Source organism: Hyla sarda, chromosome 3 (genome assembly GCF_029499605.1).
Source record: "Hyla sarda isolate aHylSar1 chromosome 3, aHylSar1.hap1, whole genome shotgun sequence".
In the NCBI taxonomy this organism is placed as follows: Eukaryota; Metazoa; Chordata; class Amphibia; order Anura; family Hylidae; genus Hyla; species Hyla sarda.
Window position 1 is genome coordinate 444,339,871 of NC_079191.1, and position 15,453 is coordinate 444,355,323.

At 44.6% G+C, this 15,453-nt stretch overlaps 1 protein-coding gene across 10 annotated transcripts in view; it reads right to left on the reverse strand.

Moving 5' to 3' along the window:
* DNAH8 (dynein axonemal heavy chain 8) overlaps window positions 1–15,453 on the reverse strand; it is a 582,992-nt gene that overhangs the window by 382,956 nt on the left and 184,583 nt on the right. For all 10 annotated transcript variants that reach the window (XM_056568656.1, XM_056568659.1, XM_056568657.1 and 7 more), the window contains one exon: window positions 9,761–9,867. In XM_056568656.1, coding sequence (XP_056424631.1) covers window positions 9,761–9,867 — 107 coding nt within the window. The remainder of the gene's footprint in view (window positions 1–9,760; window positions 9,868–15,453) is intronic.

The following is a 15,453-nucleotide window of genomic DNA, read 5'->3' on the forward strand; positions in this document are numbered from 1 at the left end:
ACAAGATGCCCAAAGAGCAGTTATCCTCATAGATCCCTCCACCATAAAACATAACTTTTAATATTAACTTTTTTTTTTAAAGAGTGCAAGTGGGTTAAAAGCACAACCACTACCTATGCACTAATCAATAAACCCAACCCTATTCACTGTGTATATGTAGGATTAATCCCCTTTTGTTGGGATCCCACATTAAACACTTTATTGACAATCCTAGTGGGGTTAGGTTTTTAGTGCTAGAATAACACTAACTAGTAGCAATTGCTATGAGCAATTATGTGATGACTCTGCTGTTATGGTTCCATTAGATAGTGGAGCAACTTAAAATGATCCTGCTACATCCTACATGTTTCGCCACTGGAGCGTGGCTTTCTCAAGGATGGCAGTAGCAGACTGAGAGCCCATACGTCAAACACGGGTTTTAAGACCTCTGTTCATGATGTCATGATTGTCACAGGTCGCATCAGAAGGATGTCAGGCCAATCACTTTCAGTTTCACATACACCTTGCGCTCCTAACCAATCACCTGTTATTTCTTATCTGTTGGTCTTCAAAAAATCGTTACGGAAACCTGGATCCAGGCTCCACTCCCGGACTGCGCTCACAAACACGCCGGCGCACGGAACTCAACTCCACTGCGCCTGCGCATCTATGGCCAGTCAAATGGCGAGCAGGGCGCATGACATCTTAGTGATCCAGGGCTCCAGTGTGCATGATTTCAGAACGAAGTGTCTGCGCTCACTGCGCATGACAAAGGTGTTAGTCTCAGAATGATTCAGAATAAACGCCAACTTGTTTCCTCATTATGATCTCAGTACTGGCGATACTAGGGTGGCAAGGTGATACATGTGATAAGAATAAAATTGTGTCACTTTCAAAGAGAAAACTCATTAAGATAAGCTAGCACTAGTCAATAACTATGACCTTATTGCCACTCAATATGATATTTTCGAATTGGATAATCATTTATACTTTAAGAAATACAGTTTTATAATTAAAGGGGTACTTACACCCTATCATTTTATTTCATTATTTTTTAATTATCCATTTTAAACCACAAGAGTTATCTCCAAGGTGATATACAATTACAGTGGAGGTCTCAGGCCGGATGACACATACTCTCATACCCTATGTGCATTATATACGAGAAATCTAATTTAAAGTGTTAGTGTGACTATTATAAGGTTCCTATCAAGCCAATTTTTGATCTTTTATTTGCAATTCATATGAATGGTGTGAAGGTAAATGTCACGATGCCGGCTGGCAGGTAGTGGATCCTCTGTGCCGGAGAGGGATTGGCGTGGACCGTGCTAGTGGATCTGTTCTAAGTCACTACTGGTTTTCACCAGAGCCCGCCGCAAAGCGGGATGGTCTTGCTGCGGCGGTAGTGACCAGGTCGTATCCACTAGCAACGGCTCACCTCTCTGGCTGCTGAAGATAGGCGCGGTACAAGGGAGTAGACAGAAGCAAGGTCGGACGTAGCAGAAGGTCGAGGCAGGCAGCAAGGATCGTAGTCAGGGGCAACGGCAGGAGGTCTGGAACACAGGCTAGGAACACACAAGGAAACGTTTTCACTGGCACAATGGCAACAAGATCCGGCAAGGGAGTGCAGGGGAAGTGAGGTGATATAGGGAAGTGCACAGGTGAACACACTAATTGGAATCACTGCGCCAATCAGCGGCGCAGTGGTCCTTTAAATCGCAAAGACCCGGCGCGCGCGCGCCCTAGGGAGCGGGGCCGCGCGCGCCGGGACAGGACCGAGGGAGAGCGAGTCAGGTACGGGAGCCGGGGTGCGCATCGCGAGCGGGCGCTACCCGCATCGCGAATCGCATCCCGGCTGGAAGCGGAATCGCAGCGCCCCGGGTCAGTGGATCTGACCGGAGCGCTGCAGTGGGGAGAGTGTAGCGAGCGCTCCGGGGAGGAGCGGGGACCCGGAGCGCTCGGCGTAACAGTACCCCCCCCCTTGGGTCTCCCCCTCTTCTTAGAGCCTGAGAACCTGAGGAGCAGACTTTTGTCTAGGATGTTGTCCTCAGGTTCCCAGGATCTCTCTTCTGGACCACAACCCTCCCAATCCACTAAAAAAAAGGTTTTCCCTCTGACCTTTTTAGATGCTAGGATCTCTTTGACGGAGAAGATGTCCGAGGAGCCGGAAACAGGAGTGGGAGGAACAGATTTGGGAGAGAAACGGTTGATGATGAGTGGTTTAAGAAGAGAAACGTGAAAGGCATTAGGGATACGAAGAGAAGGAGGAAGAAGAAGTTTGTAAGAGACAGGATTAATCTGACACAAAATTTTGAAAGGACCAAGATAGCGTGGTCCCAACTTGTAGCTAGGGACACGGAAGCGGACATATTTAGCGGAGAGCCATACCTTGTCTCCAGGGGAAAAAATGGGAGGAGCTCTTCTTTTCTTATCCGCGAACTTCTTCATGCGTGATGAAGCCTGTAAGAGAGAATTTTGGGTCTCTCTCCATATGATGGAAAGGTCACGAGAAATTTCATCCACAGCGGGCAGACCAGAGGGCAAGGGGGTAGGGAGGGGGGGAAGAGGGTGACGGCCGTACACCACGAAAAATGGGGATTTGGAGGAAGATTCAGAGACTCTGAAGTTATACGAGAATTCGGCCCATGGAAGGAGATCTGCCCAGTCATCCTGGCGGGAGGAAACAAAATGTCGTAAATAATCACCCAAGACCTGGTTAATTCTTTCTACTTGTCCATTGGATTGGGGATGATATGCAGAAGAAAAATTTAATTTAATCTTGAGTTGTTTACAGAGAGCCCTCCAGAATTTAGACACGAATTGGACGCCTCTATCCGAGACGATCTGCGTAGGCAACCCGTGAAGACGAAAAATGTGTACAAAAAATTGTTTAGCCAACTGAGGCGCTGAAGGAAGACCAGGAAGAGGGATGAAATGTGCCATTTTGGAGAATCGATCAACGACCACCCAAATAACAGTGTTGCCACGGGAAGGGGGTAAATCAGTAATAAAATCCATACCAATCAGAGACCAAGGCTGTTCGGGGACAGGCAGGGGATGAAGAAAACCAGCGGGCTTCTGGCGAGGAGTCTTATCCCGGGCACAGATAGTGCAGGCTCGCACAAAGTCCACAACATCCGTCTCCAGAGTCGGCCACCAATAGAAGCGGGAGATGAGTTGCACAGATTTCTTGATGCCCACATGACCTGCGAGATGGGAGGAGTGACCCCATTTGAGGATTCCGAGGCGTTGGCGTGGAGAAACAAAGGTCTTTCCTGGAGGAGTTTGCCTGATGGAGGCTGGAGAAGTGGAGATCAGGCAGTCAGGAGGAATGATGTGTTGCGGAGAGAGTTCAACTTCTGAGGCATCCGAGGAACGAGAGAGAGCATCGGCCCTAATGTTCTTATCAGCAGGCCGAAAGTGAATTTCAAAATTAAATCGGGCAAAGAACAGAGACCACCGGGCCTGGCGAGGATTCAGCCGTTGGGCAGACTGGAGGTAGGAGAGGTTCTTGTGATCGGTGTAAATAATAACTGGAAATCTTGATCCCTCCAGCAGATGCCTCCATTCCTCAAGTGCTAATTTGATGGCTAGAAGCTCTCGATCCCCGATGGAGTAGTTCCTCTCCGCCGGAGAGAAGGTCCTAGAAAAAAAACCACAAGTGACAGCATGCCCGGAAGAATTTTTTTGTAGAAGAACAGCTCCAGCTCCCACTGAGGAGGCATCAACCTCCAATAGGAAGGGTTTGGAAGGGTCAGGTCTGGAGAGCACGGGAGCCGAAGAAAAGGCAGACTTGAGTCGTTTAAAGGCGTCTTCCGCTTGAGGAGGCCAAGACTTGGGATCGGCATTTTTTTTGGTTAAAGCCACGATAGGAGCCACAACGGTAGAAAAATGTGGAATAAATTGCCTGTAATAATTGGCGAACCCCAAAAAGCGTTGGATAGCACGGAGTCCGGAGGGGCGTGGCCAATCTAAGACGGCAGAGAGTTTGTCTGGATCCATTTGTAGTCCCTGGCCAGAGACCAAGTATCCTAGAAAAGGAAGAGATTGGCATTCAAACAGACATTTCTCAATTTTGGCATAGAGTTGATTGTCACGAAGTCTCTGAAGAACCATACGGACATGCTGGCGGTGTTCTTCTAGATTGGCAGAAAAAATTAGGATATCGTCCAGATATACAACAACACAGGAGTATAAAAGATCACGAAAAATTTCATTAACAAAGTCTTGGAAGACAGCAGGGGCGTTGCACAGGCCAAAGGGCATGACCAGATACTCAAAGTGTCCATCTCTGGTGTTAAATGCCGTTTTCCACTCATCCCCCTCTCTGATGCGGATGAGGTTATAAGCACCTCTTAAGTCCAGTTTAGTAAAGATGTGGGCACCTTGGAGGCGATCAAAGAGTTCAGAGATGAGGGGTAGGGGGTAGCGGTTCTTAACCGTGATTTTATTAAGACCGCGGTAGTCAATGCAAGGACGTAGGGAGCCATCTTTTTTGGACACAAAGAAAAATCCGGCTCCGGCAGGAGAGGAGGATTTACGGATAAAGCCCTTTTTTAAATTTTCCTGGACGTATTCAGACATGGCAAGAGTCTCTGGGGCAGAGAGAGGATAAATTCTGCCCCGGGGTGGAGTAGTGCCCGGGAGGAGGTCGATAGGGCAATCATAAGGCCTGTGAGGAGGTAGAGTCTCAGCTTGTTTTTTGCAGAAAACATCCGCAAAGTCCATATAGGCCTTAGGGAGACCGGTTACTGGAGGAACCACAGAGTCACGGCAAGGGTTACTGGGAACCGGTTTTAGACAGTCCTTGGAACAAGAGGGCCCCCAACTCTTGATCTCCCCAGTGGACCAATCCAGGGTTGGGGAATGAAGTTGAAGCCAGGGAAGTCCAAGGAGAATTTCAGAAGTGCAATTGGGGAGGACCAAAAGTTCAATCCTCTCGTGATGAGATCCGATGCTCATTAGAAGGGGCTCCGTGCGGAAACGTATGGTACAGTCCAATCTTTCATTGTTTACACAATTGATGTAAAGGGGTCTGGCGAGACTGGTCACTGGGATGTTGAACCTGTTGACGAGAGAGGCCAAAATAAAATTTCCTGCAGATCCAGAGTCCAAGAAGGCCATAGTAGAGAAGGAGAAGGCAGAGGCAGACATCCGCACAGGCACAGTAAGACGTGGAGAAGCAGAGTAGACATCAAGGACTGTCTCACCTTTGTGCGGAGTCAGCGTACGTCTTTCCAGGCGGGGAGGACGGATAGGACAATCCCTCAGGAAGTGTTCGGTACTAGCACAGTACAGGCAGAGGTTCTCCATGCGGCGTCGTGTACTCTCTTGAGGTGTCAGGCGAGACCGGTCGACCTGCATAGCCTCCACGGCGGGAGGCACAGAAACGGATTGCAGGGGACCAGAGGAGAGAGGAGCCGAGGAGAAGAAACGCCTCGTGCGAACAGAGTCCATATCTTGGCGGAGCTCTTGACGCCTTTCGGAAAAACGCATGTCAATGCGAGTGGCTAGGTGAATGAGTTCATGTAGATTAGCAGGGATTTCTCGTGCGGCCAGAACATCTTTAATGTTGCTGGATAGGCCTTTTTTAAAGGTCGCGCAGAGGGCCTCATTATTCCAGGATAATTCTGAAGCAAGAGTACGGAATTGTACGGCATACTCGCCAACGGAAGAATTACCCTGGACCAGGTTCAACAGGGCAGTCTCAGCAGAAGAGGCTCGGGCAGGTTCCTCAAAGACACTTCGGATTTCCGAGAAGAAGGAGTGTACAGAGGCAGTGACGGGGTCATTGCGGTCCCAGAGCGGTGTGGCCCAAGACAGGGCTTTTCCAGACAGAAGGCTGACTACGAAAGCCACCTTAGACCTTTCAGTGGGAAACTGGTCCGACATCATCTCCAGATGCAGGGAACATTGGGAAAGAAAGCCACGGCAAAACTTAGAGTCCCCATCAAATTTATCCGGCAAGGATAGGCGTAGACCAGGAGCGGCCACTCGCTGCGGAGGAGGTGCAGGAGCTGGCGGAGGAGATGACTGCTGAAGCTGTGGTAGTAACTGCTGTAGCATAACGGTCAGTTGAGACAGCTGTTGGCCTTGTTGCGCTATCTGTTGTGACTGCTGGGCGACCACCGTGGTGAGGTCAGCGACAACTGGCAGAGGAACTTCAGCGGGATCCATGGCCGGATCTACTGTCACGATGCCGGCTGGCAGGTAGTGGATCCTCTGTGCCGGAGAGGGATTGGCGTGGACCGTGCTAGTGGATCGGTTCTAAGTCACTACTGGTTTTCACCAGAGCCCGCCGCAAAGCGGGATGGTCTTGCTGCGGCGGTAGTGACCAGGTCGTATCCACTAGCAACGGCTCACCTCTCTGGCTGCTGAAGATAGGCGCGGTACAAGGGAGTAGACAGAAGCAAGGTCGGACGTAGCAGAAGGTCGAGGCAGGCAGCAAGGATCGTAGTCAGGGGCAACGGCAGGAGGTCTGGAACACAGGCTAGGAACACACAAGGAAACGCTCTCACTGGCACAATGGCAACAAGATCCGGCAAGGGAGTGCAGGGGAAGTGAGGTGATATAGGGAAGTGCACAGGTGAACACACTAATTGGAATCACTGCGCCAATCAGCGGCGCAGTGGTCCTTTAAATCGCAAAGACCCGGCGCGCGCGCGCCCTAGGGAGCGGGGCCGCGCGCGCCGGGACAGGACCGAGGGAGAGCGAGTCAGGTACGGGAGCCGGGGTGCGCATCGCGAGCGGGCGCTACCCGCATCGCGAATCGCATCCCGGCTGGAAGCGGAATCGCAGCGCCCCGGGTCAGTGGATCTGACCGGAGCGCTGCAGTGGGGAGAGTGTAGCGAGCGCTCCGGGGAGGAGCGGGGACCCGGAGCGCTCGGCGTAACAGTAAATCCTTAATTTAATCCCAAAGGGGCCAGCCTCCGAAGTCTAAAAATCCACCTGGACTCTTCTTTTAACAGAACCTTGTCCAGGCACCCTCCTCTTTGTCCTAATTTAATTTGCCGTATCCCGAAAAATTGTAAATCCTTCGGGTTTCCACCATGTTTGAGCCAAATGTGCCTCGTCAGAGGCGTATCGGCATGGGTATTAATACAACTGATGTGATGGAGATAACTCTTGTGGTTTAAAATGGATAATTAAAAAATAAAAAATAATGAAATAATTTTTTTTATTCTTATCACATGTATCACCTTGCCACCCTAATATCGCCATTACTACTGAGATCATAATGAGGAAACCAGTTGGTGTTTATTCTGAATCATTCTGAGACTAACACCTTTGTCATGCGCAGTGAGCGCAGACACTTCGTTCTGAAATCATGCGCACTGGAGCCCTGGATCACTAAGATGTCATGCGCCCTGCTCGCCATTTGACTGGCAGTAGATGCGCAGGCGCAGTGGGGTTGAGTTCCGTGTGTCGGCGCATTTGTGAGCGCAGTCCGGGAGTGGAGCCTGGATCCAGGTTTCCGTAACGAAGACCAACAGGTAATAAATAACAGGTGTTTGGTTAGGAGCTCAAGGTGTATGTGAAACTGAAAGTGATTGGCCTGACATCCTTCTGATGCGACCTCTGACAATCATGACGTCATGAACAGAGGTCTTAAAACCCGTGTTTGACGCATGGGCTCTCAGTCTGCTACTGCCATCCTTGAGAAAGTCACGCTCCAGTGGCAAAACATGTAGGATGTAGCAGGATCATTTTAAATTTCTCCCCTATCTAATGGCACCGTAAGAGCAGAGTCATCACATAATCGCTCATAGCAATTGCTACTAGTTAGTGTTATTCTAGCACTAAAAACCTAACCCCACTAGGATTGTCAATAAAGTGTTTAATGTGGGATCCCAACAAAAGGAGATTAACCCTACATATACACAGTGAATAGGGTTGGGTTTAGTAATTAGTGCATAGGTAGTGGTTGTGCTTTTAACCCACTTGCACTCTTTAAAAAAAGTTAATATTAAAAGTTATGTTTCATGGTGGAGGGATCTATGAGGATAATTGCCCTTTGGGCATCTTGTTGCAGCTTTTCACTGTTCTGGCACCATAGGGGCTTCCTTAACGTGACATGCCCCGCAAAAACCATTTCAGCAAAATTCACTCTCCAAAATACCATTGTCACTCCTTCCCTTCTGAGCCCTCTTGTGCACCCACAAAGCACTTTACATCCACATATGAGGTATTTCCTTACTCAAGAGAAATTGGGTTACAAATTTTGGGGGCTTTTTCTCCTTTTGAAAATAAAAAATATGGGTCTACAAGAACATGTTAGTGTTAAAAATGAATATATTGAATTTTCGCGTCCACTTTGCTGCTATTCCGGTGAAACACCTAAAGGGTTAAAAAAAAATCTGAATGTCATTTTGAATACGTTGAGGGGTGCACTTTTCTTAATGGGGTCCATTATGGGGTATTTCTAACATAAAGACCTTCAAATTCACTTCAAAACTGAACTGGTCCCTGAAAAATTCAGATTTTGAAATTTACTTGAAGAATTGGAAAATTGCTGCTGAACTTTGAAGACCTCTGATGTCTTCAAAAAGTAAAAACATGTCAATTATACGATGCAAACATAAAGTAGACATATTGTATATATGGATCAATTTATAATTTATTTGGAATGTCTATTTTCCCTACAAGCAGAGAGCTTCAATTTTCAAATTTTCATGAAATTTTGGAATTTTTCAAAAATGATGCAAGTACGGAAATTTACCACTAACATAAAGTAGAATATATCACAAAAAACTATCTCTGAATCAAATTCATAAGTACAAGCATCCCAGAGTTATTAATGCTTAAAGTGACAGTGGTCAGATGTGCAAAAAATGCTCTGATACTTAGGGTCAAAATGGGCTCGGTCCCCAAGGGGTTAAATGGGAAAAGGGGAGTGATTTGAACTTTTATTAGGGAAGGGGTGAAATAACATTTATTAACACTTTTTTTACACTTTTTTTTGCAATGTTGTAGCCCCCAAACTTCCCAGGGGATGGATGGACCAATACCAATTTCAATACTTCGGTAGGCTAAGGTACATATTTACTAATACAATGTAATTATAGAGCAATATGTTTCTGGAATATTGTGCAGCTACTGAACACATCACCTGGGATGAATGATTTTTCCAACAAATGTTTTGAAAAACTGGGATGACTGAAAGCCCATTGTTTGCAATGTCAGCTACAGTAGGGTACACAGCAGACAATGACTGCATTATCAAATGTGAAAACTACTGTAAATGCTGCCTTGAATCTGCTTGTCAGTAGTGTTGAGCGGCATAGGCCATATTCGAATTCGCGAATATTCGCGAATATATGGACGAATATTCGTCATATATTCGCGAATATTTGCATATTCGTTACATTCTCGTTTTATTTTCGCATATGCGAAAATTCGCGTATGCGAAAATTAACATATGTAAAAATTAGCATATACAAAATCAGCATTCGCTAATATTCGCATATGCGAAAATTAGCGCATGCTAATTTTCGCATATGCGAATTTGCGCACGCCAGTCTCACACAGTAGTATTACAGCCTTCTTTACACCACACAAGCTGGAAGCAGAGAGGGATGATCCCTGTGATGTGTACTGTGAAGAAAAAAAAAACAAAAAAAAAAGAATATTCGTAATTACGAATATATAGCGCTATATTCGCGAAATTCGCGAATTCGCGAATATGCGATATTCGCGAATAATATTCGAATTGCGAATATTCGCGAGCAACACTACTTGTCAGTAATGACACCCAAATGTATAATTCTGAAATAGAAAGTACCTGGAAACAAATAATTTTCTTTTTAGATAATCAAGCGAAAAGCAAGTGCATTGCTGCAGACTGTCCACTAGTCGCCCCGTAAAATAAGCGTACACCTCATGGCATTGCTGTTAAGAAAAATACAATAAAAAAATGATATACTGTTTGTACATGTATTAAAATTTATAAAAAGAGGAATGCAAGAAAAGAAATGCATGTTTTTAACATAATATAGAGGTATATAACAGGCCATACAATAATTTAACTCCCCACTATCAATTGTTCTTGTGACAGAATTCATATACAAAAAATGATTAAAAGTAATAAGAGTAAGATAACTCCACAACTTTCTCTTTGTGTGACTGCATTAGAGAAAAATATATAATAGAGAATAAAGAGTGAAAGTATGTCGATATAATTTGTATTATTTTATTTTTTTACATAAAATGCAAAAAATCATGACAATTTAGAAAAAGAAAAAAAATGTTTTCCTTATTTTAAAACAAATTTATTTTATGTTTATACATTTTGTTATACATACATTTTATGAAACAGATACTTCATGTTTACTTTATATTTGTCAGTATTTTTTTAATTAACATTTTATACACGAGAAGCCTAAAAAATTTGGAAATTTTAAAAGTAAATCTTGTTTTTGTGCTAAGCAAGGTTTGTAGAGGCTGAGAGGCAGCAGAATATAGGAATCCCCAAACCCCCCCAGAAGGAGAGGAGAGCCATTTAGCTTTCATGACATCATTTTAGGCCAAATGAATTATGGCCGTACTCCATGTATGTAATGGATTCTAACTAGCAGAACCATACCCCATCCCCACAAGTGACCCCATTTTGGAAATCCTAAAGTATTTACCTAGGGCAGAAGTGAGTATTTTAAGTCCTTTTTGTGTGGCTGGAATTATTATTAAGTGGAAAAAAGTTTAAATTGGCTGTTCTTCAGAAATGCATTATCTGTAGGGCACTTTTTTGCCCATTGTTCCTGAAATGAAGAATATGCATCCCATATTTTATGACGCTGTTTGTCGCAATTTTAGGCAATACCCCCATTTGTTGTTGGACATATTTTTTTTACATACCTTGTGAAATAGAGAAAATGTGAACCAACATTTATAATGTTACTCCACCGCTGCTCGGCTCCCTGCTTCTTAGGCTCGGAACATCACACTGCAGTCAGCGCATTGCCGGCTGGAGTGATCTCCCGCCTCGGACAATGATAGGCTGAGCGCACTGTCATGTAAGGAGCCTGGGCAGAAGGGAGAAGGCGGGGCCCGAACTCCTTACTTGACAGTGCACTCAGCCTATCATCGGCCAAGGCGGGAGATCACTCCAGCCGGCAATGCGCTGACTGCAGTGTAAGGATCTGAGCCTAAGAAGCAGGGAGCCGAGCAGCAGCGGAGGAACGGGATGCCGATACCGGTGCAATGGGGGAACATAGGAATGGGAGTTAAAGTTTCTTTTTTTTGTTTTTGCAGCTTGGGCACAGGGGAAGTTAAAAGTATTGCACTGCATTTCTCCTTTAATAAAAAAAAAAAATATGAAAAAAAAAATGATTTCTATATTTTGTTGAGGTGGGAGGGGGTGTAGACCCCGTTCAAGCTGCATTTCTGCAGCATGTTAAAAGTATGTCGGCATCTTATAAAAAAAGAATTAATGCTGATGTATACAGTAGTGGCACCATTTCTTTCAATGACCAGAACAAAGTCACCTAGTGATTCTGCAACAGACTACACTATTGCATCCCAGCAAATTAGCATATACTAGCGGGAAGCGAACCTAACTAGTTAACTAAATTTACTCCATTCAGGCGACTGTGATGAATGGGACCACTACAGTATAGGTCAATATTTATTTTTTATGTGATCCCAGTGGATACCTCTAACATACTGTAGAAGCAAAGTATGAATATTTAAAGATTTTTTTAATAGAAGTAATTTACAAATCTGTTTAACTTTCTGGCACCAGTTCATTTTAATAAAAACGTTTTCCACCGGAGTACCCCTTTAAGTATGTCCTGATACATCTAATATACATCTAGGGCAGTGTTTCCCAACCAGGGTGCCTCCAGGTGTTGCAAAACTACAACTCCCAGAATGCCTGGACAGCGAAAGGCTTTCCAGGCATGCTGGGAGTTGTAGTTTTGCAGGATCTGGAGGCACCCTGGTTGGGAAACACTGATCTAGGGGGAGTGGTCAAGAATTTATGAAGTGCAAATGTCGCATGTAAGCAAAAAAAAAGTCGCAAACCCCCTTCAAAGTCACAAGCCAAAGCCATGTCAGACTTGGCTTGCAAAAATGCCTTTTGACAGCATTTTTTTAAAGTTACACAAAATGTCGCAACTGCAACTTATAATGGCCAAAAACCTGAAATCTTCCACAGCTTTCTCTCTGTGTCTCCTTAGGCCCTGTTCACACATGAGGAATTCTATTTTCTCTGTGATTGCACAAAGGAATGATCATATTTATTCTTTGTTCGGAGTCCTCACAGAATACATAACTGTCTATGAGACGGCGCATTCCTGTGCGGTCCTAGCGCCAGCATATTATGTCGGCACTCTGCAGTGTCTGGAATGCCCGCTCGGAGATTCTTCGTGTGGACATTCCAATGTGTGAACATAAACTAAGGCTATGCTCCCAAAAAGGTTTTTATGTTCCTAAAGACATCCCACACTATGTGCTGAAATATATGTCAAAATATATATGTATTAGGCACATAAACGGCCCAAAAAAGTCCCTGGCACATTTTAAAACATATTTAAAACCCTACATGGTTTTGTTACATAAACCCTTTCCTATTCTCTTCATTTCAGGGCCAGGACCAGAGCTGGGCTGTTTGCCAGAGAATAAACACAGTTACTTTCTGGCTTGCAAATCATGCCCACTCCCACAAAGCCATGTCCCCTTCTATTTTTGGCTTATATTATCTTCCTCACAACTCACCTCACAACCCAGAAGGGATATGAGGATTAGATATAAGGACGAGATATGAGGTCGGAATATAAGGACGGGCTAAAAGGTTGGGATATGAGGTCAGGATATGAGAACAAGATATGAGGACGGGATATGAGGATGAGATATTGTAATGGATGTGTGTGTTGTGTGTGTATATATATATATATATATATATATATATATATATATATAAAGCAAAATCATCTGTAGTTGCAGTATCTTGTAATAACCTTTTTTATTGGACTAACAAGATTTTGTAGAGACAAGCTTTCAGGATTCCTCCCTTTATCAAGTCATAAGCATTTCTGAGCTCACAAGGAGAAAACACAGGTTCTATCTCACAAAATATGCAGGGGTTAAAACAACATATGTGGAGAATGGACATTAAGTTGGGCCATAAATTGTATAGCTATAGGACGATAGATACAGATAAGGATGAGGGGGGGGGGGGAAGAGCAGAGGTGAGAATGGTGATTACGCTGGACAGAGGAGAAAGGACAATTTTACTACAGAACCATAGACTGAAGATAAGACTGGACAGGGGAGGGGGAGCAGGGGTGTAATGGTGTTAGAGCAGGGAGAGGGAAGACAGTTTAGCATAGGTTATAGGAAATTTTGATAATGGGATAAGAAGCTTAAATCCACATTAAGTCCTCTGTTCTTGGAGTCATAAAAAAAAACTATAACTTTAGCTTCAAATGTCTTTCTTTCCTGGGTGTTCTTGAAGTTTCCTTTCAGGATCTTGATTTTGAGGTCCTGTAGGGAGGGACCTGTTTGGGTGAAATGGTGTCCAGCTGGGGTGCAATAGTCCTTTTCTCTATGGTTGTTGATGGACGATCTGTGGAGGTTCATCCTTTTATTGAGTGGCTGACTGGCCTCACCAATGTAACATCCCAGGTCACACTTGGTGCATAACTGTAACTATAAACAAGGACACAATACAGACATCTGTATACAGAAACCCCACAGACCGATCCAGCTATCTACACAATTCAAGTTCCCATCCGTCCCACACCAAGAAAGGCATCATATACAGCCAAGCCATCAGGTACCACCGCATCTGCTCCAACCCCGATGACAGAGACACACATATACAAACGCTAGCTGAGAAATTTAAACAAAAAGGTTACAAACCAAGGACCATCCATAAGAAAATCCACTCTGCTCTTCAAACACCACGTGACCACCTGCTGCAATACAGAGAGAAACAAACCTCATCACGCATACCACTGGTTACCACATACAATCCCACCCTTGAGGAAATACGCAAAATCATCAAGGACCTGCAGCCAATACTAGCAGAAGATGAGGTGTTAAAGCAAATCTTTCCTGAACCACCCATCTTGGCCTTCAGACAACCACCCAACTTAAAACAAAAGCTGGTCAATAGGAAACTACCCACAGAAACATCAGATACACACAAGGGGACCAAACCGCGCTGTAAACTCTGTCAACACATCTGCACAAATTCTGAGGCCTCCCACAACAACAAGACATACAACATCAAGGGACAATACTCCTGCACCACAGAGAATGTAGTCTACATGATACAATGCACCAAGTGTGACCTGGGATGTTACATTGGTGAGACCAGTCAGCCACTCAATAAAAGGATGAACCTCCACAGATCGTCCATCAACAACCATAGAGAAAAGGTCTATTGCACCCCAGTTGGACACCATTTCACCCAAACAAGTCACTCCCTACAGGACCTCAAAATCAAGATCCTGAAAGGAAACTGCAAGAACACCCAGGAAAGAAAGACATTTGAAGCCAAAATGATGTTTTTTAATGACTCCAAGAACAGAGGACTTAATGTGGATTTAAGCTTCTTATCCCATTATCAAAATTTCCTATAACCTATGCTAAACTGTCTTCCCTCTCCCTGCTCTAACACCATTACACCCCTGCTCCCCCTCCCCTGTCTAAGTCTTATCTTCAGTCTATGGTTCTGTATTAAAATTGTCCTTTCTCCTCTGTCCAGCATAATCACCATTCTCACCCCCCCCCCCCCATCCTTATCTGTAGTCTATTGTCCTATAGCTATATAAATTATGGCCCAACAGAATGTCCATTCTCCACACATGTTGTTTTAACCCCTGCAACCTCTCTCTCTCTCTCTCTCTCTCTCTCTCTCTCTCTCTCTCCGATTAGAAGGGAAATGGACTAGAGAATGCACATTAGCCAAGACACATTTTCACTACCGAACCTACAAAGAAACCCAAACCACACTCTAGAAGTAAACATGAAGCCCCTGCTGGGAGCCTTGACCCCATGTGTATATTGATGTTATAGGAGTCCCAAGGGGAGTCCCAGAGGAATTTAAAGCTATAGATCAAGTAAAAGCCGGATTTGAATCTATAGTACCCCAGATTTACATTAAAAAGAATGTAGACTGGATTAATTATATCTATTATAACCAGCAGAGGTTAGTACATTTCTCAGTGGATGCTCTTACAGGTCAGGCCGAACAACTAAGTGCCACATCCACTATGACACTCCAAAATGGTACAGCATTAGATATGGTGTTAGCGGAAAAAGGGGGGTATGTAATATGTTTGGGGAGACCTGTTTCCCATATATCTTAGCCAATACAGGACCCAATGATAAAATAACCATAGCCATAAAGAAACTAGAAGACCTGTCAGTAGAACTTAAAATGAATTCTGGAATCTCAGATCAATAATTTGACTGGATGGGAGGGTGGAAAAAGACTTTGGCCCAAATAGGAATAACCATACTTATAATCCT